Raw genomic sequence first — 23939 nt, 5'->3', positions numbered from 1 at the left:
CGGCAGAAGGTGAGATGCCACGAGTCACGCTGCAACCCTGCTGGCCCCACCTGCCAAGCCACCTTGGCGCCTGAAAGGGTCACACACAATACAGTGACTGTACTGTGCCCGCGTCGATTTTCAAAATTTTCAACTAGAAAATTTGGTGCCCTTTTTTACATGCATGTATTTGGTTCTTTGTTTGTTTGTTTGTTTGTTTGTTTGTTTGTTTGTTTTGTTTTTTGTTTTTTTTGTTTTTTGTTTTTTTTGCAAGTCAATTTCAAACATCTATCCGCATCCTCATCAGTGGGTAAGTTGTCGACAGGGGTGTGTGCTACAAGAAGATGCGAAGTGCCAGAGGGAGGGAGGGGGAAGTTACGGAATCCTAAGGACAGGAGCTGCCCAGAGGGCGCATCGTGAGGCGAAGGTCGGCTACGCCTGCAGAGGAAGAGGCTGCCACGGAGGTCATAAAGCCGTTGCGCGTCAAGATCCAATCATTCCTGGCCTCGAGCGTCACCGGTAGACCCTGAGCAAACACATGAAGAGGAGGACAGCATTGCGTGAAGGGGGTGCGACCATTGTAAGCCGGAACGACGGGACTCGTGCGCAGCGAGCAGGAGCGTACCTGGGCAGAGGTGACATTGTATTGCATGCATGACTGGCCCAGTTGAGAGGTACGGCTACCAGGCCACATCACGGTGATGCTTTGCGCAGCACGATCAATGGACCAGCTGCTGTTCTGTTGGCCTATCCCAACAGCCCCAAGCACCAAAGCAGAATGAGTTCCCAAGTGCAAGCGCAAGTTCAAGTGCAAGCAAGAGGCTGACGCTGCGAAGAAACATGGCGCACCTTCGGTAACAAAGATTGGAATGGTCAAGAAGGAGGAAGTGACATCAATTGCCGTATCCAAGGACACGGCATAAGTGACCTGCTGTGCGGTCACGTTATATGCCTCGCTGATGGCCCGCATGTGAGAATCACTCATGCTGTACGAGATAACATAGCCAATCTGTGCCAGCCAGCCAATTCACGATAGGGGGGTTAGAGGGCGTGATGCAAAGTCAAAAGGCGAATGGCAGGGTCGTGCGCGACATGGCTTTGCCTGCAGGAGCTGACGGCCTTTTGATGAGGACGTACAGAATCATTGCTCCTCGTGGTCAGTCCCCAGGAGGATCCGGTGACAGCCGAATAGTCGATCGTGGCGAAGGAGCTGTTAAAGAACAAGTGGCCGATTTTGGGCTGAACTCCCAGAAGAGCAAAGCCATTGAGCGCGATGCCCTTGCCATAAAACCCGCTCAGGGACAGACGGCAATACTGAGCTGCTTGACCCGGCAATGGAATGGTTTCCCAAGGTAACGGCTCGCCTTGAGCAACCTGCGCCAGGGTGCCTTTCGCCCAAGTGCTCCACGAAGATTCAGTGTTGTTGGTGCACTGCGCGCATGAAACCATGGAGTACAATGAGCCTGGAATTGAGAGACGAGCGAGAGGCCTGAAAGCTAACCTCGAGAACATAGTCGCGTGCGCCGCGATCGTTGTATTCATCGTTGTGGCTGTTGCGGAGGCGCAAAGCATATAGCGGCTGCATCTGATGGAGTTCGATGGTGAAATTGCCCGTGCTCACATCGTCAGGCAGGAGCCAAAGCTTGTCCTGGACATCGTCAGGGTTCTGACTCCACAAAATGTTTTTGGCTGGGAAACGCTCGGGGTCATACGAAGGACTTTCAGATTGCACTTTGCCGTACGAAAGGGTCTACGGGTGCAGCAGATTGCGAGTTTACATTAGCGTGCGAAAGAAAAGACATCAAAATGATATCATTGCGTCAGTCAGCTGAAATGCCCATCAAATCTAGATGGCCATCTCACTGCTAGCCCTTTGTCGGCGGGGAGGAGTACCTGTTCTGAATAAGTCCACATGGGCCCAACGGTCAGCGCGTACGGATTGGGATTGGCCTCTGGGGGTTGTTGCGGCGCACCTGCGTCACGAGCAATCAAATGAGAACGTCAAGGCAAATGAAAAAAAAAAAAGACACCAGGCCATGAAGCAGTGACCTACCAGCGGTTAGGCTGATGAGTGGCTCGGTTCCACGTTGATGCAAGCTAAGAGAGACGGAGCCAAGGGATCGGGAACCAAGCATCAAGATCAGAGAAGCATGCACCACTCAACCACTTGCAAATGGATGGCCCGTTCTGACAAAGACATCTACGCAAGCTCGCGTCAGTCCACTTCCTGCCCCACACTCACCGCGTTAATCCCATGACATCATGGGGTGGTGCATCGGCAAAGGTCTCGCTCTCAACATAGAGACCCCCCACGTTGGATATGACTTTGTTCAGGCTCTGTAGTTGAAAGGCAAAGCCGCCCGTTTCGGAGAGTGCGGGGCGCTCTGGGATCTGAAAGTTGGCCAGCTTGACGGCCGTGGCCAACATGCTGGCTGGCAAAAGGTTGTATTGTCTAGAGTCGTGCATGGAGGCGGCTTTGTGAGTGCTGACAGAGTTTGAAAGCACAGCGTCGAATTTTGGTACAAGAACCCAGGTTGTACGCACGAAAAATAGGAGTAGCCTTCGTAGCCGTGGCGCAAGCTGGGGTCAAAGCGATTCTTGACGATGTTGAGTTCGCCCGAGTCTCGCTGCCAGCGTTGCAATGACTTGACTGAGAGAGCCGCGGCGCGGCGGAACAGGGAGGCCGCGGTGGTTTGGTTTTCTGCTTTCAGACGACTGGCCCAAAATTCAAAGGTCACGGTGGACACGGCTTCATTCCATTGATGCTGAGAAGAGCGGCCGCCTGTGTTGGAGATCAGGTATGGGGTGCAGACAAACACAGCACCGATTCAGTGCAAATACTCGGCACGTTTTCATATGCTATGCCGATCCAGGACCGGTTTGGGCGGGAGCATGCTTAACCACAAGGCAGAAGGCTGACCGGTAGGAAGTTCTCCCCAAGGAGATTGTAGGACGAGTGAGGTCCAAGCGCCACGACGGTTAAACTCCCAGTACCAGGATGCATTCTCCGCGGCATAGCCGTATGCTGCCCGACGATAAGCAGCCCCGATCGAAAGTGAGGTTGACCCCGGCACGAGCAGGCACAGGCGAAGCGCACTCGAGCATACCAAGCATGATCGTGATGTATTTGCGGGGAAAGTGGTCGTAGGGCATTGGACTGCAGCTGCCACTGCAGCCACTGTGGTCCAAATACTCGCCGTTGTCCGTCCACGTCTGTCACGAACGTGGCATCAAAGGAAAAAAAAATGAGGTGGTGCTGCAGTGGCATGGAGTGGGCTGAAGAAAACCCTCTTTGTTGCAGCTCGGCGTACCGCGGAATTGAATTGATAACGAAGCTGTTCGATAATGTCGTCCATGTCTGCGCGCAGACCGAGGTGGTAGCTGGAGCAGGGCAAGTGCGAGTACAAAAAGCGGTGTGAAAAAAAAAAAGATTACTTGTCGGGTCTGAGCTGATGTACGGGCAGCTGTAGGGCATGTGTGAAACAATCAGTTGGCACGAACCGCAGATATTCGCCGGTGAGGGCCACAATGGCCCAGTTGCCGCTGGCGTGGGGCCAGCTGCTGTAGGAGCGTTCAGGCTTGATATTACGTGCCAGATTCGTCCAGCTTGCAAATAAGGAGGCATCGACGGTGCCATTGAGAGACTCCAACGCCAACATAAGCGGCATGGTGTAAAAGTTGCAGTGACCTATCGCAATGACGTTGGCGGAGCATTCAAGCAGGCGGCAGAATCGGATCACCAAGGCGGTCGTAAAGATGAGCTTGGGTGGCAGAGAATACACGGGCAAAGAAAAACTGACCTTGGGCACAACCGTGCTCGCCATTGGGCTGGCCGTACTGCAGCGCGGTGAGAGCGGCGGTCATGGCCAGGCTGACATCGGTGAGGACCGCTATGCATGAACACCACGGTTGGTGAGCGACAATGGGCCAAGCCAAACTGGGGGCTCCGAAACGGTTGAATTGGGCTACGGGTCGTATCGAGAGGATTTGGGAGGGTACCATTATGGGTAGATGCGTTGAAATATTGGTGCTCCAGGAGAGTGGCGCCGGCAAAAGCAAAAGTTGGGGTACTGTACTGAATCTCCATGCCCGCATATGGATCAATGATTCGACCATACTGGATCGAGGAGGCGTTCTGTGGTCGAGTGTGCGTGTCATGAGGGGACGTGGTGGGACATGCAACGCTCTGGGCAGGCGGCACGCTTCAGCACAAAAGCAAGCACGCCCGGCCAAACCTTGTTCTGATACTGGCGAAAGTGAAGGAAGATGTCGGCGATGAGCTCGAGGTAGGTGTCGCGGGTTACGTTCAGTGAAGGCACTGGTCCAGCGGCCTGATTGCTCGCCAACGCCTGTTCTAGCGTCTCGGCCAACGGAAATTCAGGAAAGATCTCCGGTGCAGCTGTGATCGGTGCCTGAGCCTTGACCGCAACCGCGGCCAACAGGACCACGGCCACCAAGACCCGACCCAACCGCCAGGGCGGTGGCGACGACGAAGCACGCGCCATCGCGAGGTCGCGCAGTGACAGACAGAGAGAGAGAAAGAGAGAGAGAGAGAGAAAAATTGTCGCACAACACAAAGAACAAAACAACAACAACAACAACAACAACAACAACAACAACAACAACAACAACAACAACAACAACAAACTGTGTTCAAAAGTTGGAAAATTTCTTTCATATACAAAATTATGTTACTGCTTATCGCCAACGGTCATACCACATGGAATACACCGGCTCTCGTCCGATCGCCGCAGTTAAGCCATGTTGGGCCATGCTAGTACTATCGTGGGTGACCAGATGGGAATACATGGTGCTGTTGGCCCTAGTTTTTTTTTTGAAAAGAAGAAGACGATGATTGTCAGATTTTTGGCCTTTTGTGGCTTGTTCTAATTATAGATGTGTTGACACGCACAACACTCTTTGTGTGTGTGTGTGTGTTATGGTTACGTGTGTCCATCATTAAGCCGACTCTCTCTCTCTCTCCTTTCATTGGGGTGGGCGTTTGTTCATTTTTCATTGTCACTTGGTTGCTGAAGTGTCTGTAAGCGTCTTCTTACTGTTGTTGTTGTTACTGTTGTAAAGGGGAGAAGGAGAAAGTGAGTGGCGCAGTGCAGTGGCGCTGCCCTATGACGGCGGCTGGTTGGGTCAGGGGGTGTTTTTGAGTTCAAGGAGAGGGCTGGAACCCGGATAGAGGTCATACATGGGCTGCGCTTATCTTGATGTTTGACATCGCATGCCGTTATATGGCTGGTTGAACTGTGTTTGCGGTGACGAGTGCGATCTCATCACCAGCTTGTGGCCTTTGTGTCGTCATTCCTGATCGGATGGCTTGCTGTGGCTTATTGCGTCGATAGACCGCTGTCGAGCTCTCCCTCTTGTGCAAAATGGCCTATCCTCCTCCCTCTGGCGGCCCATACGGCGCTGGCTCGGCCTCTTACGGCCAGGTGTGTATCCAAAAGCCCCACGATTCGCTACCCGCGCCTGGCACAGTGCTATTCTTGAAGGCCTTAAGACATTCATCTGATGGGAATGGCTTGCTTGATAGCCTGCTTATCCGCCTCAGCCTGGCCCATATCCTCCTTATGGTGCCGCCCCTCAAGCTCAAGTATGTCTGCCAACAGCTTGCCTTTCCTCCCACCTCCTGCTCGCAGGGGTGGCTAATCTCATCCGCCCGCGCTCGCTTTCCAGTACCCGCCTCAAGGCCAACAGTACCCGCCTCCGGGCCAGCAGTACCCGCCCCAGGGCCAACAGTACCCGCCTCCGGGCCAACAGTACCCGCCCCAGGGCCAGCAGTACCCGCCGCAGGGCCAACAGTACCCGCCTCCGGGCCAGCAGTACCCGCCTCAAGGCCAACAGTACCCGCCTCCGGGCCAGCAGTACCCGCCCCAGGGCCAACAGTACCCGCCTCCGGGCCAGCAGTACCCGCCCCAGGGCCAGCAGTACCCGCCCCAGGGCCACACGTCACCCCCAGTGCCTCAAGGCTACCCGGGTGCTCATCCTCCTCATCCGCAACACCCGCCCGCGGGCCAAGCGCCTCCGCCATCGTCTTACGGATCAGTGAGCTCGGTACGTTTTGCTTCAAACACCCCGCCTTGCCGAGGCCAAGGGCATGCGGATGGCTGCATACACCCTTCTTCGCGCCATCTCGCCACATATCCAAGCCCCTTCGAAGCGGACCCACAGCTTCTCACCTCGTCCGCCCATCCGTAGCCACCACCCCCGGCTGCATACGGCGCTGCCCCAGCCGCGTACGGCACTCCACAGGGTGGCCCACCTTCGGCCCATGGCGCAGTCCCAGTGCACCAGCAAATGGCTGGCCTCTCTCTCGAGGTCTGCAAGGCACCCCGTCGTCAACAACTAACACGCATGCTTCTTGCCCCCATCCCCCTATTTATTTATTTTTTTGCCCTCTCTCGAACCTTTTTTTCGAACCTGACTGTGCTGTCGCCCGCCCTTTTATAGCCGACCTACCATGCCACCGTGGTCCCTGCACACCCCTTTGATCCGGAAGCGGATGCCAAGGCACTGCGCGGCGCTATGAAGGGCTTTGGTACGGATGAAAAGACGCTGATTCGCGTGCTTGCCAACCGCACGGCCATGCAGCGCATGGATATTGCCCGCCATTTCAAGGTGGGTCCATCGCCATTCTCAATTCCTTAGCTTTACGCGTGAGTTTCCCTTTCTCTTTTCTGTGGTCGTCCTCACCCTCTTGGCATCAACATTTGCACAATCGCGCGTACCACAGACCATGTATGGCAAGGACCTGATCAAAGATCTCAAGAGCGAGACCGGTACACCTCGTTTGCGAAATCCTTTGTGCGCTGCTGACCCCACTTTGCAAAATGCAAAACTGACGTTTGCACTTCTATCTCTCAGGCGGTAACTTTGAGGACGTGTTGCTCGCCATGATGATGGAACCGGCCCAACAGGACGCACAAGTATTGCGTGAAGCCATGAAGGGTACGTCATCCCTTGGCCTCTCAGTCTTTCATTCAACTTCGTTGCAGCTTGGCACTCTAGCCCTTGTTCGTCACCTCACTTTTTTTCTTTTTTTTTTCTTTTTTCTTTTTTTTTCCTCCGACTTTCTTGGCGCGCCATCCACACCTCCGCCCCCTCGTGTGTCTGATCCCATTAGGCGTTGGCACTGATGAACAAGGTGCGCATCATGTCTGCTTGGTGGCAAGTCAATTAGCCCTGATTTCTTCCATCTTCTCATCCGACATTGATTCAAAAAACCGCCCTATGATCCACAGTGCTCATCGAGACCATCTGCACCAAGTCCAACGCCGAGATCCGCGCCATCAAGGAAGCTTATGCGACCTTATTCAAGCGCGATCTTGAAAAGGATGTCAAGAGCGAGACGGGTGGCCACTTCAAGCGCGCTCTCATCTCTGCCTTGCAGGGCAACCGTGAAGAAGGCAAGCCCGTTGACATGGCCAAGGCCCGCCAGGAGGCCGAGGAACTGCATAAGGCTGGCGAGAAGGTTTGTCGAGCCGTGGCCACTCAAGATTGCTTGCGCACTTATTCACAGAATTGTCGCTCACATCTGCACATAGAAATGGGGCACGGACGAGTCAAAGTTTCTGCAAGTCATTGGCCTGCGCTCCTTCCCCCAGCTGCGTGCTACGTTTGAAGAGTATCGCAAGGTACGCTCTCTTCGCAGCAGCTCTGGTTTCGAGGCTCAACTCGACGCCCCTCGCCATGCCTTACACCATCTTCGCCTGTACACGCTGTGCGCACTTGGACAGATCTCCAAGTATGACATTGTGCGCTCGATTGAGCGTGAGATGGGTGGCGATCTTAAAAACTCGATGAAGGTGCGTGATTCCATGCAGGCTAAGCATTCCCTTGCCTGTCCATGGCACCTCATTTGAGGCATCTTGCTGCTAGGCCATGGCCATGTGTGCCATCGATCGCCCGGGCTACTTTGCGGAGCGCATCTACAAAACCATGAAGGGTTAGTGCTCCTGGCGTGTCAACCAAGGTCCTGAGGATCCCCAGCTCCCACTCACTCGTTCTACTCAATGCTCCACCATGCACTAGGTGCCGGCACGGCCGATCGCGCTCTGATTCGCCTCATTGTGTCTCGCTCCGAGATTGACATGGTTGAAATCAAGGAGGTGCGATACTCCGACCCTCTCCCTCAACACACATACACACACATCCTGCTTCTTTCATCACGCGCTCGTGTGTCGACTCACACACCCGAATTCCATGGGCTCTACAGCGTTTCTTCAGCATGTACAACAAGTCTCTGGGTAGCATGATCCACGGTGATACGGGCGGCGACTACCGCCGTACACTACTCACGCTCGTCAAAGAGGAGGGCGGTCTGTAAAAAATAAACTCCGTCCGCCTGCGCCGGTGTTGGCTTTGTTGCTTGCTGTATTGCGCTCCCGTCCGGCTGCTTCCTTTGCCATTTGGTTTTTGTACCCCCTCCTCAAATGTGAAAAAAATACATACGTGTAAACCGCAGCTTCCCCTCTGTCCAAAATTGACATCAATTGTGCATGAAACACAGCCAACCAAGCCTCATTTTGTTCAATACGCCCAATACACCAAAATAGCCATCTGGCTTTGCAACGAGCGAGATGCAAATCCGAACAAGAGCGAAAGGATCCCGCTTCAGTCATTCTATACCCTAAAAGAGCACACGCGAACCATTCCACAAAGCATTGCACACGACTAGTAGCCAAAACTGGTTTTGTCGAGAGCTGCCACCAGTGTCTCAATCACCGGATGGACTGTTTGCCAGGCGGCAGTGAGCTGTTTGTTGCCGGTGGCTTGTGAAGAAGAAAGCTCTTCCAATGTGGTGCCGATCTTGGAGAAGAAGGCTTTGATCAGCTTAGCTTCACACCACACACAGTAAATGGAGAAGTTGTTCATTTGATGCAGCTCTTCCGTGGCCGAGGAAGCCTATCGCCCATCAAGACAGCGTGAGGGCACCTTGCCACAAAACGGCTCCGGGCGATGGATCAATAGTATGACGCTGAACTTACAAGCTGTGCTCGCGTTTCGGCCACAACCTTGTCCGATGTATCACTGCCCGAGCTTGTGGACAGCCGATTCGCCCTGCTGTGCTCCTTGGTCTAGCCGCGGGATCGTTGCCGCGCCATCCGGGTGACCAGGCGAGAGTGAAAATAAGCCATGGACAGATTTGGCCAACAAGATGGCGTACCTGCTTCTTTGAAGAAGAAGACAAATCCTTGACGATTCCCTTACTGCGACGATGCAGCGTCTCCTACAAGAAAGCACAGGCATTCAGGGCATAATATCGCAAAAAATGCTCAAAACAGATGAAAATAGGACAAGAACCAGAAACTGGCAGCTGCCTAAACTTTCTCGCCCTTCCATTAATGGTGTCAAGTTCTTGGCAGAGGAAAGAACAACTGGTTCAGAAATCAGCTTTGAACAAAAAAAAGTACCTTGAAGCCTGCCACCACTTCGTAAAAGGCGGTGAGGTTGTCGACAATGCCGTCCTCCTCCCGCAAGCGCTGCTCGTCGCCGCGATCGGCCACGCCGCCCACCAGAGCCGCGATGTCCCTGCACATGACCACGGCTCATCAGCACAGGACAAAGGAGTCGATGGACACTGCAGCAGTGAAGATTTGGTCGTTCTCGGAGAACAGAAAGCTACATTCTTGTCGAACCTCAAGTTGCGGTTGGCTTCCTGCCAGCGCGTTTCACCAGCCATATTTCCCGTGGGTGTTGCCCCAAAAGAACGCAGTTGCTCCGCAAAATCGCGCCACAACTGAGCCCGCGCTTGCGTATTGTCACTCACAGCCTGCGCCGTGTTCATCAGCTGACCAACACTATTCATGAAACATAAATCAAGCAAGGCGGCTCAGTGATACCAGAATCGCAGTGGGTACGTCCGAGATTGACTGCATGTATTCTTCTGCTCGACAAGCATACGAGCACATGGGGCGAGTCGTGCGATTTGACTGGAGTGCACTTGCACTGCCAGACGCTGATTCATGACGTACATATCCATGACTTCGGGAATCTCAGTTTGAAGCCCTGCGATGCGCTTGGCCATGTCGTCAGGCACCAGCTCGCTAGCCTCGGCCGCCAAAGCATGCGTGTAAAATTCTTCCCGCACATGCTTGGTGGCGTCTACTCGCGGATATGCCCGAGCAAACAAGCAAATTGCGTTGAGAAGTTTGCCTCAGTGGACCACCTCGCCAAGTACTGGTAGCAATGGGTCGATTGTTTGACCGACCTTTGACCTTGAGTTGAATGTCGCTGGACGAGTCTGTCAGGAAGGCAGTCAAGATCTCATCGTCTTGCAGCACGGGGTGGCGACCCACAAACATTAGATAGCGCTGGAGACCGCGGCGGCGATGCTCGATGAATTCGGGCTTCATATTGCCACCCCCAAATGTTTTGGGAGGAAGCTGGGGAATAATGCGATAGGGGTAGCGCTTGCGCAGATAGGCGTCCAAAGGCTCAAAGTCGGAGAAGCGCCGTGACACAGTTGTAGACTTGCGCTAGGGTGGATGGCGGTGGAGGTGGAAACAAATTCGCAGAGCCATGAAGAGATTGTCAACCAGACGCCCGCCTTCTAAACAACCATGCAAGGGCGACAGACCTTGGAAAAAACTTCGTAATTGGTATGTTTCTTCAGCATGCCTGTGGCATGGCCAAGCATGACTTGAACAAACTCAGACTCTTCAAACTCACGATACGTATAATCCGCCCTCTTGCCCGACTCAATGCCAGCCGCCCGCAAAGCCTCCATACGATCAAGCTTCAATGGTGGCAATTCAGGCAACGCCTCAACCGCTGCCACCGTAAATACCATACCCTAGCAAGCGCCATGTGTGAGCCCCCAGCGTATATGCGGGGGCGACCGTTCAATTCAAGTAGTGTCCAACCTGTTGGGCCAGTGCAAGCATAGCCAAAGCCTGAAAAAGGCCAGACTTGTCAATGCTACCCGTTCGGAAAGGGTCAGAGAGATGCCATGCCTGCCAGCAAACGAATGCAAAGAGGTTGGAGCGTTGAGCATGGGAACTTTGTCATTCGCGGGCTCGACGAATAACTGGACCCGCGTGGCGTGAAGACCCGTTTCAAGGAGCTTGATGCAGCAGCCACCAACCTGTTTGGCATCCCCAATGGGTATCGAGGCCTGGGAAGCAATCTGCACGCGGAGTCAGCGCAAGCACGGGCTGAAATGAATGCAGTCACACCAGACGAAAGGAGTGGCGGGAGAAGTTACAGGCTAATTTCTACCAGTGCCCAGCTTGGGAGCATCAGTCCAACCTTACCGCAAGGAAGGTGTTGGACGTGATTCGGCCCTCGTCGGCAGGACAAACAGCAGCGTACACGTCATGGTACACCTGCGGCACGGATCTGCCTACGAACGCACCGTGTGAGCCTGCAGGTGGCACACCGACAAACAAGCGATCATGGTTGATCAGCTACGAGCAAGGCCACCACAGACCAGAGGCCATGTCGTCTCCAGGCATCTTGGCCAAGTGTGTGTGTGTGTGTGTAACGTATCCACGTTCAAAAGCGATACGACCACCACCAATGCCTGCCTCCTGCTACGATCCGTGCGCTCTTGTTGATTGATCTGGAGCCTCCGATCAAATGTCGCGTCGTCGTTGTTGTCGTCGTTGTTGTTGTTGTTGTTGTTGTTGTTGTTGTTGTTGTTGTTGTTGTTGTTGTGTTGTTATCAAAAGGGTGGATCGCACACATGTCAAAAGTGATTGCTTTGTTGCTTTGTGTTCTTGTGGTTTGAGTTTATTCTTGTCTAACTTTTCTTTCACACTCTCACGCTCTCTCACGACTATCATTCTCAGCCTTCAAGACTCCCCCAACTGAACTCTGTCTAAACTCTCTTTCAAACTTCTTCTCTCCCAGCCACGCAAAACTGCCGTGATCGACGTCTCGACATCGCTTCGGCTTCAACTAGCAATCTGAAGAGGGCGCGAGCCAAGAGAAAAGGCGGGGGGTAGAGAGATCTCACTCTATATGCTCAGTCTCATGTTAAACATGAAGCAAAACTCGTCCTAAACCTCCCAACTACATTGGGCTTACGCCATCGAAGCGCGCCAAAGCATGCGGAGGAGGAGCGCAAATAGAATCAGCGCCACAGCAGCCACTACCCAGCTCCAGGAGCTTTGCGATGCCTTGGGGACCGTTGTAGTTGTCGCGGGCGCTGCCTCCTTGTCAGAAGTGGGGCTGGTGCTATCGCTTGCACCGGCCTTGCGGCGGCGCACACGCGCTCGGGTCTCGGCCTCGGTTGCCTTGTTACCCTTGCGGCTCATGAGATCTTCGAGATCCCCCACGGCTGGGGCAGCTGCGGCGTTGGCTTCCTTGGCGCGCTGAGAGCGGACCACGAGTTGTCCACAAGCAGCGTTCACATCCTGGCCCAGCTCTTGACGAATGATGGTGCGAAGCCCGTAGCTACGCACAATCTCGTTGAAACGATCTGTTGTGGCTCGGGATGGTGGCTTGTAATCATGTGGCACATCGGTGGGGTTGTAGGGAATGACGTTGACCAAGACATCGCGGTCCTTGAGCAGATGGCCCAGCTGATGAGCCACCTCCTCAGTCGAGTTGACCTCGTCAATGAGGACATATTCAATGAGAATGTGTGTGCGTCGACGCCGACTTGTCTCCTGACGCGTTTCCTGAAAATGGTCAATGGCCTCCATAATGCGATCCAAGTGCCAAGAGCGACCTGACGGGACAATCTCTTCGCGGAGCTCTTGATTCGGTGCGTGTAGACTCAAGGCGAGTCCCACATCAGGCATATCTTCCACCATTTGATGTATCCGTGGGACAACGCCCACTGTTGACACGCTGATCTTTGAAGCCCCGAGACTAAAGCGGCGGACATCGGTCATGGCCGAGACGGCAAAGCGTACAGCATCGTAATTGTCCAGGGGCTCGCCCATGCCCATAAACACGACTAAGGATCCAGAATCGCCGTCACAACCACCACACGACAGCGACAAGTCACCACACAGGACCCAATGCATAAAGTGACATCATGCAAGATCAGACAGACGAAAAGATCAAAGGGCATAGCACACGCACGATGGTAAAAGGAACGGTGTCATGAAGACTCACCGTTGCGAATCTTCTCCACTTGATTGGCATGATACAGCTGCTCCAAGATTTCGCCCGCCGCGAGGTTGGACATGAGCCCCATGGTACCTGCCAACACAGTGGCCAAGGTGATTATTTGGCACTTTTGTCATGTCTGCCTCTTTGTCTTTTCGTCTTCTGCTGCGACTGAGCCCCAAGAATGCAGTGCATACCGGTAGCACAAAACGTGCAGCCCATTTGGCAGCCAACTTGCGAGGACACACACACGGTGGCACGCTCCTTGCTGACAAAAGAAACTTCTCCATCCGACGATTTTTTCTGTGCGTCCTCGGGAAAGTTGCGCAGCTCAAAGCGGCCTGCCAGATTCATTCCCGATATTCAAGCGTCAGAATGGCTGATGCCAACGCCAAAAACACCCAGGGCGACCTGAATGAACCAAACTGAGGCTGTACCGCTTTGTACGCACCATAACGCATGATGACCGTTTCAATCTGAGCACCGTCCTGCAGCTCGATGAGCAGCTTGGTTGTGGTGTTGTCTGCAGAGGTCTCTTCCTTCACCAGGCGTGAGGTGGTGAGCGCAAATTTCTCCTCGATTACTTGATACAGCTTCTTGGGCAGCTCTGGAATATCGCGCACGTTGGTGACGCCGTTGTGAAGGATGGCCCGCCACATGCGCCACACATGGTCGTCTGCAATGCCCAGCTGCCGTGTCTCGTATAAAACCATCTCCTCATCCTGTTTGACAAACAGGCAAAGATCATGAGCGGCATGCGTGATGAAAGTTCACAAGACCGTACGTCTGTAAAGAGGTCGTCCCCTAGAGATCAAGAGGAGATCATGCCCGCCCTTGCAAGCGCACCAGGAGAGGCATGGGGTTGAGCTGCCGCTTGCGAGGAGCCATCTTGCTGCGTGCACGAGGTCGTGCCAGATCAAAAGCGGAGTTCGTCTCGCCACAAAAGGAGTACAAAGGCGTAGCCAAACGACACCCGCTGTTATCGATGCGCGCGCCTGATCTGGCCCCAGCTGCGCTCCTCTTCCTTTCCACAAGCCACCAGCTGCCGCACGCCAAGCTCGTCCCTGTGCCAAGAAGCTGAAAAACACGCACCAGCACATGAACCAAAGCTGATGTGAACGCGTGGTCGGTTTTGGCTGACAATTCCGTTATGTTATTTGTCAGACAATTTAAGAGGTGGAATGGAGCGCAAAAAAAGGGAAGCGGTCAAAAGCAAGAGGGGGGGTTCTTCGATTATCAGAGGGGGGACTGCAAGTCACGAGACGGAGGCGCAACGGTAGGCAGATACAAGAAGAATGCAGCAAGAAAAAGAGGAAGGAAAAAAACAGCATAAGATCGGGGCTCAAGTTCTATAGAAGGTAACGCATTCAATGAAAAAGAAAAAAAAACTAAAGGCAATTACATGTATCATGTGGAAGCTCGATCGAGAGAAGGTATGGGAATGGACGCGAGTCACTCGCAGTCTTGCAAAGACCAAAGGGCAATAAAAACAAAAAGCAAAAGCAAAAACGATCTACCCAAGTCGACGAGAAGCTTAGTGATATGGTATCTAGCGGGGAGTCGCTGAGGGAGTTCGGGTGGCCGTTTCAGATGGCAAGAGGCTGCCAGCCTCCGAGGGTCGGGCTGTCGTGCCCATATCAAGTTCCAAAAAGATGTTTTCATGCTTCAAGTGGCGAGCCAACGAGCGAGGCGTGTTCCCAAGATCATCACGGATGTCTGGGTCGGCGCCATTGTCTAACAACAGCTGGGCTGCTGCCAGAGCATCTGCACAACCAGAGCAGAGCAGGCCATATAAGAAGCTGCTGCGGGGGATGCGCAGCCAGCTGACATGCTCCACGCCAAATGAGACAAATTACACCGCATCAAAGCAAAAACACGAACCGCTGGCAATGGCACGGTGCAGTGGCGTCTGGCCCTGGGGATCACGGACGTCAATGTCCGTCACGAGCTCATCCTCCAGCAAGCGCGAAATCTGATCGCACGCGTTGGCCTCTATATGTGACCCGAGCATGCAGGCACGAGGGGCAAGAAATGGGCAGGCACGTAAGAGGCTGGTGGGGCAGGCGAGTCCACGGAGAGAAAGAAACGTGGACTGGCTGCCTGAGTGCTGGAACAACAAGAAGTGAGCGGTGATGGGCATACCTGCAGCAGCCAGGAGCACAAAGTTGGGGTTTTCTGACATGTTGACCTTGTTGCGAGTCATGCTCACCGCCGCACGCTGCACGGCATGCATGTAGTGGAGCTCGCGCACGGCCTCGCTCAGGGTTTGCCCGACACGCATGCCCCGGATGCTGTTGCCGCGGCCGTCATTGAGCGGGGAAATCACGGCAAAGCCACCATAACCCGGTGCCGCCATCATAAAGGCACCTGAGACGCCACTCTTGGCCGGGATACCCACGCGATAAGCAAAGTTGCCCGAGGCATGGTACAAGCCCGATGCCAACATGTGTTGGAGCGTAAGCTTGGCCGCCCACGAAGGCATCACCCAGCGGTGCGTCAAGGGGTTCCAACCAAAGTTGGCCAGCGTCGCGGCCATGGTGGCCAAGCCCGCGGCTGTTGTGGCCAGGCTACAGCACTGCAGATAGAGCTCGAGCGTAGATTTGCTATCGACCACTTCGAACAATGTTTGCATCTTGGGCGATTCCTACCTCCGATTGCAAACATAACGTGGCATGCGATGAGTGTCGAGCATTCACACTTGTTCAAGAACAAGGATCAGGACAAGGACCAGGACAAGGACCAGGACAAGGACCGGGGCAAGGACAGGGACAAGCAATAAACGAAGAGGGTCAAGGGCTCTGCTTGGCACATACGCGAAGATGATGAAGCAGACCACGATTACGGTCCGAATGCTCCAGCTCCTCGAGGTAGACGGCGTTATCGAAGAAAACGCGCCCGGAAGAGCCCACGGCACACTTGGCCAGATCTTGAATCAGCTTGAATGCTTGGGGCACTGTTTGAGCCTCACGTAGGATGAGAGCGCAAAGGACAAGACCTCCAAGGTTGTTCAGTGGGTTATGCGGAAGACCATCCTCGCTCATGGAGAAGCTGTCAAAATTAGCCCCGGACGGCTCAACGCCAGTGTACTCCTCAACGCCAGCTTGGCCAATCAGGCGATAGGCCGAACAGAGGACAATGGGCAACACAGCTGCCTGCAGGGTAAAGTCTTCCTGGTAGCCGTATTGATAGGTTGCGCCATCAATCAGGGTGGCCGCCACGCCATACTCGATGGTAGGATCGACATCAAAATAGCCTGGCGCCACTCCCTCGAGATTGTCACGATTCTCCTCAAAGGCTTGCTCCAAAAGCTTGGGCACACGCTTAAGAAAAGAGGCCGTTCCGGCAACGCTGGGTTTGCGACGACGCGTGTTGTTTTTGCCTTGGTTGAAGAAGACTGACTCGTTGCTCGTGCTGACGGCACCAGGACTCGCTGCTGCAACGTTCTCCGCAGCGCCTGGAGTGCGAAAGGATGAGTTGGGGCTGCTGTGGGAAGTTGGCGGTGCCGGGCTTAAATGGGGGTCCTGTGCCACAGGGTTGCTTTTGCGGAGCGCAGGAAGGTCTGTTACCGAGGAGCGCTCGCGTTGGACCTTGCGATTTGGCAGCTCAAGGGAGCCCTGTCGATGAATGGAGGGCAGACTGACGGAGGGTCGCGGTCGGCCGCCAGAGGGTAAATCAGGGAAAGCCGGGGGCGTGCTTGGTGATGCTTTGCCCAAGCTGTGAGAAGAGGTGCCCGTGAGTGGGGCCGAGGCTCGGCGCTGCTCTTGTGAGGTACGTCGCCAGTCCTCGGCGCGTTCATTATAGGTGGCAAGCGTCTCGTTGAGCAGACCCAGGCTTGAGGACCGCTGCAACGAAGAAAAGATGGCGCGAGCAAAGAGCAAGAGAGAGGCGCAATAAGCAAGCAAGGAAGTGCGAGGAGACGGGACAATGCCTCGGTCTGTAGACGACAAGGTGCAGTGAGGCAGCATATGGGGTACCTGGTCGGCGGAGAGCGCGGGTCCCTTTTGGGCGCGGGCCACGGAGCTACTGGATCCCATGGCTAGCCGCAAACGCAAGTCGAAAGCGCACCAAAAATGGCCGCCAGTCCACGAGCCGCAAGAAAGGGTCGAGCGCGATGTGTATCTGTTACAATGTTCGTGATCACTTGACAAAGGCCAAACTCTGGGGATTGGCGAACACAGACGGCGCCCTCGTGTTTGACCCCGTCGTGCTTGAGGCGAGGAGAGAGGAGGCACGCAACCGCCACGAACGGCGAAGCAAAGGCGCTTGTGCTGTCCTTTTTGTTTGTGTTTTACTATGGTGGTGATGGTCTGTCCCACCACGACGCGGCGTATACGCACGGGGTGGGTGGGTACGTGTATGCGTGTGCGTGTGCACGTATGTGGCCCAGTCTCAGCCACCCGACGTCGTCGTCGCGTCGTCTTCAAACAGCCTAGCAAAGCGTTGGGCCGAATGCACTCGCTCGTGGCTCGCCACCCCACACCAGCAACACAAGCCCAGCCGAAGGATCAACCCCGACACCAAGTCGGCAGAGCAAACAGCTAAGGAAGGATAGAACGAGTAGAGAGAGAGAGAGACAGAGAGAGTGTGTGGGGAGGAGGCGCGACCAAGGTGGGAAAAGTGTGTTGTAAGTGTGTTTGCGAACAACTCAACAATGAACTTTTCGGTGTGTTTTCTTGAAAAGGAAGGAGGTTGGTGTAGTCATGGGGGGGTTTGATGAGCATGATTCGGTACATGCTACATGCTGGTGGTGATGGCAGGGCGATGATGATGATGTTTACAGCGCTGCTGGCGCTCCACCCACTGGAGGATTTCTCGGTCCGCCGAGCAACCGGCTGCCGAATGGTCCCTGCTCCCATTTGTTTGTGTTTTCCTTTTTCCTTTTTCATCTTTTTTTTTTTTTCTGAGATTTCAACATCTCGTTGGCTCGTGGTTGTCTGGTGAAGCAACACTTTCGACATGTGCACCGTGGAACAGTTACACTTTGACTCCCCTAAAGTGTGACGTTGAACACATGTGGCTGTCTGCACATGGAGCACACCGTTGAGGGTGGGGGTGGAGAGTGGCACTTTGGATGTCAGAAGAAGTAAGAGAATCAACGCGTCTGACTGTTTTCTTTGTGTGTGTGTGTGTGTGTGTGTGTGTGTGTGTGTGGTGCACACGTGAGGAGGCGACGTCGACGAGTCAACTCACAACTCACATGTGGAGGTGGGCGACAGAGACAAAATGGACGAGTGAGGCTCGGAAATCAATTCGGAATGGCGGAGAAGAAACGCCGTGCCACAAGGGCAAAATGTCGAGAGCTCGCAGTCGAGCGAGTTTGGGGATCAGTAGGTGCTGGGATCGTTCAAGGAAATCATGACAGCGAACGCACACGCGCTCTAAACGCATGTACACCATGCGGGAGAGACCACTTCCAGTGCGCAGGCAAACTAGAGGGTGGCAAGGTTGAAGGCCGCCTTGACCTTGGTCCAGAGCGAGTCGGCATAAAAGAGGTTGACCAGAGACTCGCAAAAGGCAAACCCAGCTGCCTTGACCGGATACTGCAGCGGCGGCGGGATGTTGGTGCGAACGCCGGGGAAGCGGTCCGAGGTGATGGAGCGCATCAGGCAGCAACCGCGCAGACCCTCCACGCCCGCAAAGCGGTCAAAGCCGGAGATCTGTGACATGACGCCCATCAAACCATCCGACGCCGGCACAAATCGGTGTGTGTTTGGGGAGGGACATCAGTGGTCAGTCGACAACCAATCAAAAGGACTGGGGGATGCGATAAGGGGTGCAAGGTAGTGCACCACATACGTTGACGCCGCCAAAGGGCAGTGCTTGGCACAGGTAGTTGACGCCAAAGTCATTGATGTTGCACATGCCAGTCGTCTGAAGCAAACAGGGAGGAAGAAGGTAGCCAGGGGCGTGAGTCTAACGTTTGCGACCGTAGCACTGAACGGCTCACAACGTGTACGGCCGCTCTCACCAGCTGATTAGCAATGCGCTCTGCACGTGCATAGTTGCGGGAGAAAACAGACGAGCCAAGACCATACTCGACCGAGTTGGCCTGTGCAACGCGCATAAGAAGACGGAATATTTGGAGCACAGAGGAGAGCAAACAGATCAAAATGAGATGCTGAGCCCAAGTTGGCGAATCGAGAAAGGTGGGAGCCGAGACACGGCGGGTGACGTACAATGCGAACAGCATCGGCATCGTCGCGCGCCTTCATGACGGTCATGACGGGGCCGAAGACCTCGTGCTGAGCGATGTCCATGTCCGGGGTCACGTCCACCAAGAGGGTTGGGGTCATGTAACCCGCCACACCTTGTTGTCCTTGGTGCATCATACCTCCCGCCAAACAGCTAGCAAGAATTCATGAAGCATGGTCGGCCAGGCACATGTCAGTCCCTCATGCCTGCCCCGTGTGCCATCGGCAGCGGGGTTTGCAATGTGTTTGGGGGTACAACCAAGACGGTGACGCACCGAGCACCCTGAGCAACAGCACGCTGCACCAGCTCCTCAATCTTCTGGGCCGAGGCGACACCCATGGTCATGGCACCGCAATCAACGTCGCCGTCGGCTGGGCAGCCCTGCACCAACGCTTGAACCTTGGGTGCCAATGTCGCCACCATCTTGTCATACACGCCCTCGTGGACGATGAGTCGCTCCAGACCAATGCAGTTCTGGCCACAGTTTTGAAAGGTACCACGCAGAGCCAAGTTGACGGCTTGATCAAAGTCGCAGTCCTCGCAGATGATGGCGGCATCTTTGCCACCGAGCTCCAGCACCACGGGTGTCAAGTTGTTGGAAGCGGCCTAACATGTCCGTCCCCGAAGGAGCACCAGAAGCCATGAAGGGCCACACGGAGCCAAGGACGGTGCAGGCATGTCCCTTCGATTTGCAAACTGGTAGTTTGCAAACTCACCTTCATGACCAGCTTGCCCACGCCGGGCGATCCAATGAAAACAAGCTTGTCCACGCCCGATTCCACCAGGGCGGCACCCGTGGGCCCAAAACCTACAAGCACCAAAGATCAACGTCAGCCATTCTAGTCCAGCCGGTGGGCACCGAGAGGCACGCCAGCACGTGTGCTCGCAAAATTCAGGCGAACAAGACCACGGAGTGTTTGGTTGACATAAGATGGCTAACCAGTGACGATTTGGACCAGGTTGCGATCGATGCCAAAGTGGTCCAGGATGGTGTGAACGATGCGAAGGTAGGCCAGCGAAGACCAGGTGGCATACTCGGACGCCTTGACCACGATGGCATTGCCCGCAAAGATGGCGGAGATGATCTGGCCAAACAGATTGTGAAAGGGGTAGTTCCAGGGGATGATGGCACCCATCACACCTGACCGCAGTGACATGGGGGAACGAGAGCAAATGGAGCCAACCCAACCAGATCGTATGAGTCATGGCCGACTGGCCTCGTGCCTGAACCATAAAAACGGGCAAAGCTGATGCGACCTGCTGCCTGCCGCGACCACGGCGACCACTTGGGATGGCAAGCTTACCCAGGGGGATGTACTCGACGCGAGCCGTCTTGTGTGACATGATCATGCCTGAGAGGATGGTTGCACATTCAAGAATCGGAGTCAGGTGGGCATGGTGGAATCAAATGGTGCTTTTCAGTACAGTCAAATCATACCGGTTTTACGATACTCGGTACGCAGAGCCTGCTCGCCGTGCTGAAGTGTCCAGCTGATCTTCTCGCAAGTCACCAAGACCTCACCAAAGGCGCCATCGACGACTGCGTTTGAACCCCCCCAAGCATGTGAGATGCCCTTGAGCCAGTGTGTCAATTCAGCGAAAGCCAGCATTGAGCACGGGTGTGTGACATACGAGTTTTGCCTGTGTCACGGGAGGCAATGACGCAAATCTCGCGCTGGTGGGCAGTGATGTAATCTTGCATGTAGCGCAGCACCTCGCGGCGCTCCTCGAAGTTTGTCTGGGCCCATTGGCGCTGGGAAAGAAAGGCGATTGTCAAGACATGCGTCGAAAGGGCAGGCCCCGTCCGAAATGCCTCAGACCTCAGCAAGATACAAACCTGAGCAACACGCGCCTTGGCAACGGCCTCGCGAACATCAGCGGGGCTGCATACAGGGACGGCACCTGCGCGCGCTCGTTGAAAGCCGAGCAAACGTGCGAGTGAGTGCCGTAACGTGCGTAAGGTGCGGACAGAGTGCGTATCAATCCAACACGGCTGCACACACCAGAACCGAGGACGGCGTGAGTGAACTTGTCGTAAGTACGAATGACATTGGCGTTGAGGGGATCCTGAGGAGCCGCATCCTTGAGGAACTGAGTGGGTTTCCAGTCCTCGCTGGCCTCCACGGGCAGCGGGATCAGCAGCTCGTCACGGCCTGAAAAGAGGGCATTTCTGCACCAGGCGAATGTGATCCAGACAAATTGAGCGATTGCAGGACGTAGAGGGATCAGCTTGCAGACGACGGGTTGATGAGAATGTGCGAGGGACCTTCCCCCCCTCTCTCCTCAATATGCAAGATCTGCCTTACCCAGCGCGGTATAGGCCGTAGCCGGCCACAACAGCCCCGGCGTAGAGGCCAAATTGCTCGGGTGGCGCTGGGATACTGGCATCCACCCCAGCGGCGGCGAGCCAGCTATTGGCCTGTGCGACCGCACTTTCCGCCTGAGCTTGCACAAACGCAGCCATCTCGCTCAAGAACAGGTCAAATTGACACAAAAAAGAGCCTCAGCAGCAAGAATCCTGCCCCGCGCAGCGTTGAGAAAAAGAGAGAGACGGGCACATGGTGTCTGTGTGGGTCGCTCTCTCTCTCTCTCTCGCACACACACACACACTCTCTCTCTCTAGAACACACACTTCTCTCTCGTTTTGTGTGCGCGAAAGAGGTTATGTGTGTGTGTGTGTGTGTGTGTGTGTGTGTGTGGGCTTGTCACCTGATTTTTCCAACAGCACAGACACAACACATCGCGGTGCTGCTTGGGAAGGGCTTGGCGGCTGCTTGGGATTACCTGAATGTCAGATGATTTTTTGACGCCGTTACAGCCATCATTTCGTGCTTTTTGCTTGAACCGGCGACATGACAGTCGAAGCAGCGGATCGCGAGGCTGCGGCCTTCTCCGCCTTTGAAATGGTGCGCTGGACCGCTGGACCGATGGGCGGATTGAATGATTTGGTGTCAGATCTGCGTTTGTGCCTTTCCGACCATGCATACGCTCATGCTTTCTTGATATGCTGGCCCGTTTGGGCGGGGCGTGGTCGTGGCGAATAGATATCGAGCAAGGAGGCCTCCGTGCGCAAAGTTGTAGGCGGCGTGCTTGGCGGCGTGGCGCTGCTGTGCCTCCTCTTGGACCTGGCAGGTCCTGGTTTGCTGTACTCGCTGGCCAGTGCTGGCATCATGCTCTACCGGATGGGCGTGGAGAGTCAGTGAGGGTGTATTACCACGGGCAAATGGAATCCGGATGGCCGAGGGCGACGCCCCGTGCCCGCCGCCTACCGCGCCTTGGTGGACCGCAAGCGACGCCAGTTTTATGCAAACTTTGGCCGCTCGTCCGCACTGGGCTGGGTTGTAACGCTGGCCGCGCTCTGGTTTGTTCGCGGCATTGACGACTGGTGGGCCGTCAACTCGGCCATGTTCATGGCTGCCCTTGTGGTCATGACACTCGGCCTGGCGGTCAGCTTTCGCGCCTAAGGTCGACCCGCTGCGCCTCCTTGCGCATTCGGCGACGACGCGCGTACGTACGCGCTGTGGCTCAGTTGGGCCTGTCAAAGTGCCCAGCAAGGATGGCTGGCGGCAGAGCATAATCCATTCCTTATGCTCATGGGGTGGTCGTCCGTGGGAGAAACCAGAGATGGCCGTCTCTTTCGGAAGGAAGCTGCCTGCTTGCAACGTGACCAGTGATGTCTGAGCCTCAAAGCCTTGATTGGGCCAGGCTCAGATTGATGAAAAGCTGGTGGTGTGGTGGCACGGCGCGATGCGCTGGGCGGGTACCTATGACCGATCCTCTTTGCCCGTGATCGAGCCATGGCTCTTAACCCGCACGCCACATGGTGAGGCTTGACCTCACCACACCCGCCATCCTCACGTTTGCACGGGTGCTTGACGCCGTTCTACGAGAAGCTTTCTGCTCTCCCTCTGCTTCTGTCTCTCTGCCTCTCTGTCTCTCTGTCTCTGTCTTTTTCTCTCTGTCTCCGTGTGAGCACATCAGAGAAACACCAGGGCTGAGAGCAGAGGACCAAGTGTGATGTGTAAAAGTCAACGTAGCATGTGTCATGCAATTGATGAGCTTGCCAACTGACATACCCATCACCTTGAAGGCCTGCACACCACCAGTATACCAACATATCAAGGCAATCGTTGAAACACAGCACCCCCATCCTCGCTGTCACGCCCTTGCGCTACACCATGACTCATCCCAAGTACTGTTCTGACGAGCTTGCCATTGAAATCGCCACCCACCTTGAAGACTTGCGCCAGTTCCACTGACCCCCGACCCACACAAACCGATCACGCTGCGACCGACCAACCGTCCGACCGTCCGACCGACTTTCAACCCTCGAAACGAGTGACCATACCCTATCCTCGTGACATTGTGTCATGTGTTGGTTTTCTGACATGTTTGTGCCGCTCGAGGACTGTTTGTCCGCTTCTCAACCCACCCGAGTCGATGTGGGTCTCGCAACTCTCTCTCTCAAACCCTCTCAAACTCTCAAACTCTCTCAAACTCTCTCAAACTCTCTCAAACTCTCTCAAACTCTCTCAAACTCTCTCAAACTCTCTCAAACTCTCTCTCAAACCCTCTCAAACCCTCTCAAACTCTCTCAAACTCTCTCAAACTCTCTCCCCTCCCTCTGTTCCTCTTCCCTTCTTGAGCAGCGTCAGCGCGGGTGAGAGAACGTGGGGGCAGTGCAGGCGTCAAGG

The 23939-nt window shown here is 54.9% G+C and overlaps 5 protein-coding genes across 5 annotated transcripts; 1 reads left to right on the top strand and 4 right to left on the bottom strand.

Moving 5' to 3' along the window:
• Positions 1-248: 248 nt before the first annotated feature.
• MONBRDRAFT_33248 (uncharacterized protein) lies at positions 249-4484 on the bottom strand (the record flags this gene model as incomplete). The annotated part of the gene is made up of 16 exons (XM_001747460.1): positions 249-505; positions 605-726; positions 829-988; positions 1117-1410; positions 1481-1729; positions 1873-1952; positions 2033-2076; positions 2222-2431; positions 2524-2761; positions 2900-3004; positions 3087-3192; positions 3291-3360; positions 3481-3667; positions 3780-3869; positions 3979-4114; positions 4215-4484. The coding sequence occupies 16 exons, from the start codon at positions 4482-4484 to the stop codon at positions 365-367; spliced, it is 2502 nt and encodes an 833-aa protein (XP_001747512.1). The 3' UTR covers positions 249-364.
• Positions 4485-5373: 889 nt separating this feature from the next.
• On the top strand, positions 5374-8490 carry MONBRDRAFT_33246 (uncharacterized protein). The gene is made up of 14 exons (XM_001747554.1): positions 5374-5423; positions 5525-5584; positions 5668-6045; positions 6190-6309; positions 6442-6609; positions 6725-6770; positions 6856-6939; positions 7115-7135; positions 7233-7462; positions 7536-7625; positions 7728-7796; positions 7870-7936; positions 8023-8099; positions 8207-8490. The coding sequence occupies exons 4-14, from the start codon at positions 6289-6291 to the stop codon at positions 8315-8317; spliced, it is 984 nt and encodes a 327-aa protein (XP_001747606.1). The 5' UTR covers positions 5374-5423; positions 5525-5584; positions 5668-6045; positions 6190-6288; the 3' UTR covers positions 8318-8490.
• Positions 8491-8664: 174 nt separating this feature from the next.
• MONBRDRAFT_33245 (uncharacterized protein) lies at positions 8665-17087 on the bottom strand (the record flags this gene model as incomplete). Its single annotated transcript, XM_001747459.1, has 21 exons — positions 8665-8895; positions 8979-9068; positions 9158-9220; positions 9405-9522; positions 9630-9791; positions 9966-10095; positions 10202-10469; positions 10571-10786; positions 10857-10946; positions 11078-11119; positions 11247-11335; positions 11372-11399; positions 12090-12898; positions 13060-13146; positions 13251-13394; positions 13505-13775; positions 14146-14189; positions 14935-15045; positions 15196-15697; positions 15867-16895; positions 17028-17087. The coding sequence occupies 21 exons, from the start codon at positions 17085-17087 to the stop codon at positions 8665-8667; spliced, it is 4584 nt and encodes a 1527-aa protein (XP_001747511.1).
• Positions 17088-18286: 1199 nt separating this feature from the next.
• On the bottom strand, positions 18287-21765 carry MONBRDRAFT_33244 (uncharacterized protein). The gene is made up of 13 exons (XM_001747458.1): positions 21552-21765; positions 21249-21415; positions 21083-21147; positions 20878-20998; positions 20684-20785; positions 20550-20597; positions 20186-20386; positions 19962-20053; positions 19520-19851; positions 19230-19398; positions 19022-19102; positions 18850-18924; positions 18287-18710 (listed from the first exon to the last, which is right to left on the bottom strand). Exons 1-13 carry the CDS (start codon positions 21707-21709, stop codon positions 18483-18485), a joined length of 1839 nt encoding a protein of 612 aa, XP_001747510.1. The 5' UTR covers positions 21710-21765; the 3' UTR covers positions 18287-18482.
• Positions 21766-22196: 431 nt separating this feature from the next.
• Positions 22197-22820, bottom strand: MONBRDRAFT_9825 (uncharacterized protein; the record flags this gene model as incomplete). The annotated part of the gene is made up of 1 exon (XM_001747457.1): positions 22197-22820. One exon carries the CDS (start codon positions 22818-22820, stop codon positions 22197-22199), a length of 624 nt encoding a protein of 207 aa, XP_001747509.1.
• Between the last annotated feature and the right edge of the window lie 1119 nt (positions 22821-23939).

This window comes from Monosiga brevicollis, genomic scaffold (assembly GCF_000002865.3).
Source record: "Monosiga brevicollis MX1 MONBRscaffold_17 genomic scaffold, whole genome shotgun sequence".
NCBI lineage: Eukaryota > Choanoflagellata > Craspedida > Salpingoecidae > Monosiga > Monosiga brevicollis.
This window is presented reverse-complemented; position numbering and strand designations above follow the sequence as displayed.

Excerpts from the sequence above, each read along its gene's own strand:
- MONBRDRAFT_33246 (XM_001747554.1), top strand. The coding sequence starts at position 6,289 with ATGGCTGGCCTCTCTCTCGAG. Across the intron at positions 6,940-7,114 it reads ATTGCGTGAAGCCATGAAGG|GCGTTGGCACTGATGAACAA; the intron begins GTACGTCATCCC and ends TGATCCCATTAG. Across the intron at positions 7,463-7,535 it reads TGCATAAGGCTGGCGAGAAG|AAATGGGGCACGGACGAGTC; the intron begins GTTTGTCGAGCC and ends ATCTGCACATAG.
- MONBRDRAFT_33244 (XM_001747458.1), bottom strand. The coding sequence starts at position 21,709 with ATGGCTGCGTTTGTGCAAGCTCAGGCGGAAAGTGCGGTCGCACAGGCC. Across the intron at positions 19,103-19,229 it reads ATGCCGATGCTGTTCGCATT|GCCAACTCGGTCGAGTATGG; the intron begins GTACGTCACCCG and ends CGCGTTGCACAG. Across the intron at positions 18,925-19,021 it reads AGCGCATTGCTAATCAGCTG|ACGACTGGCATGTGCAACAT; the intron begins GTGAGAGCGGCC and ends TGTTTGCTTCAG.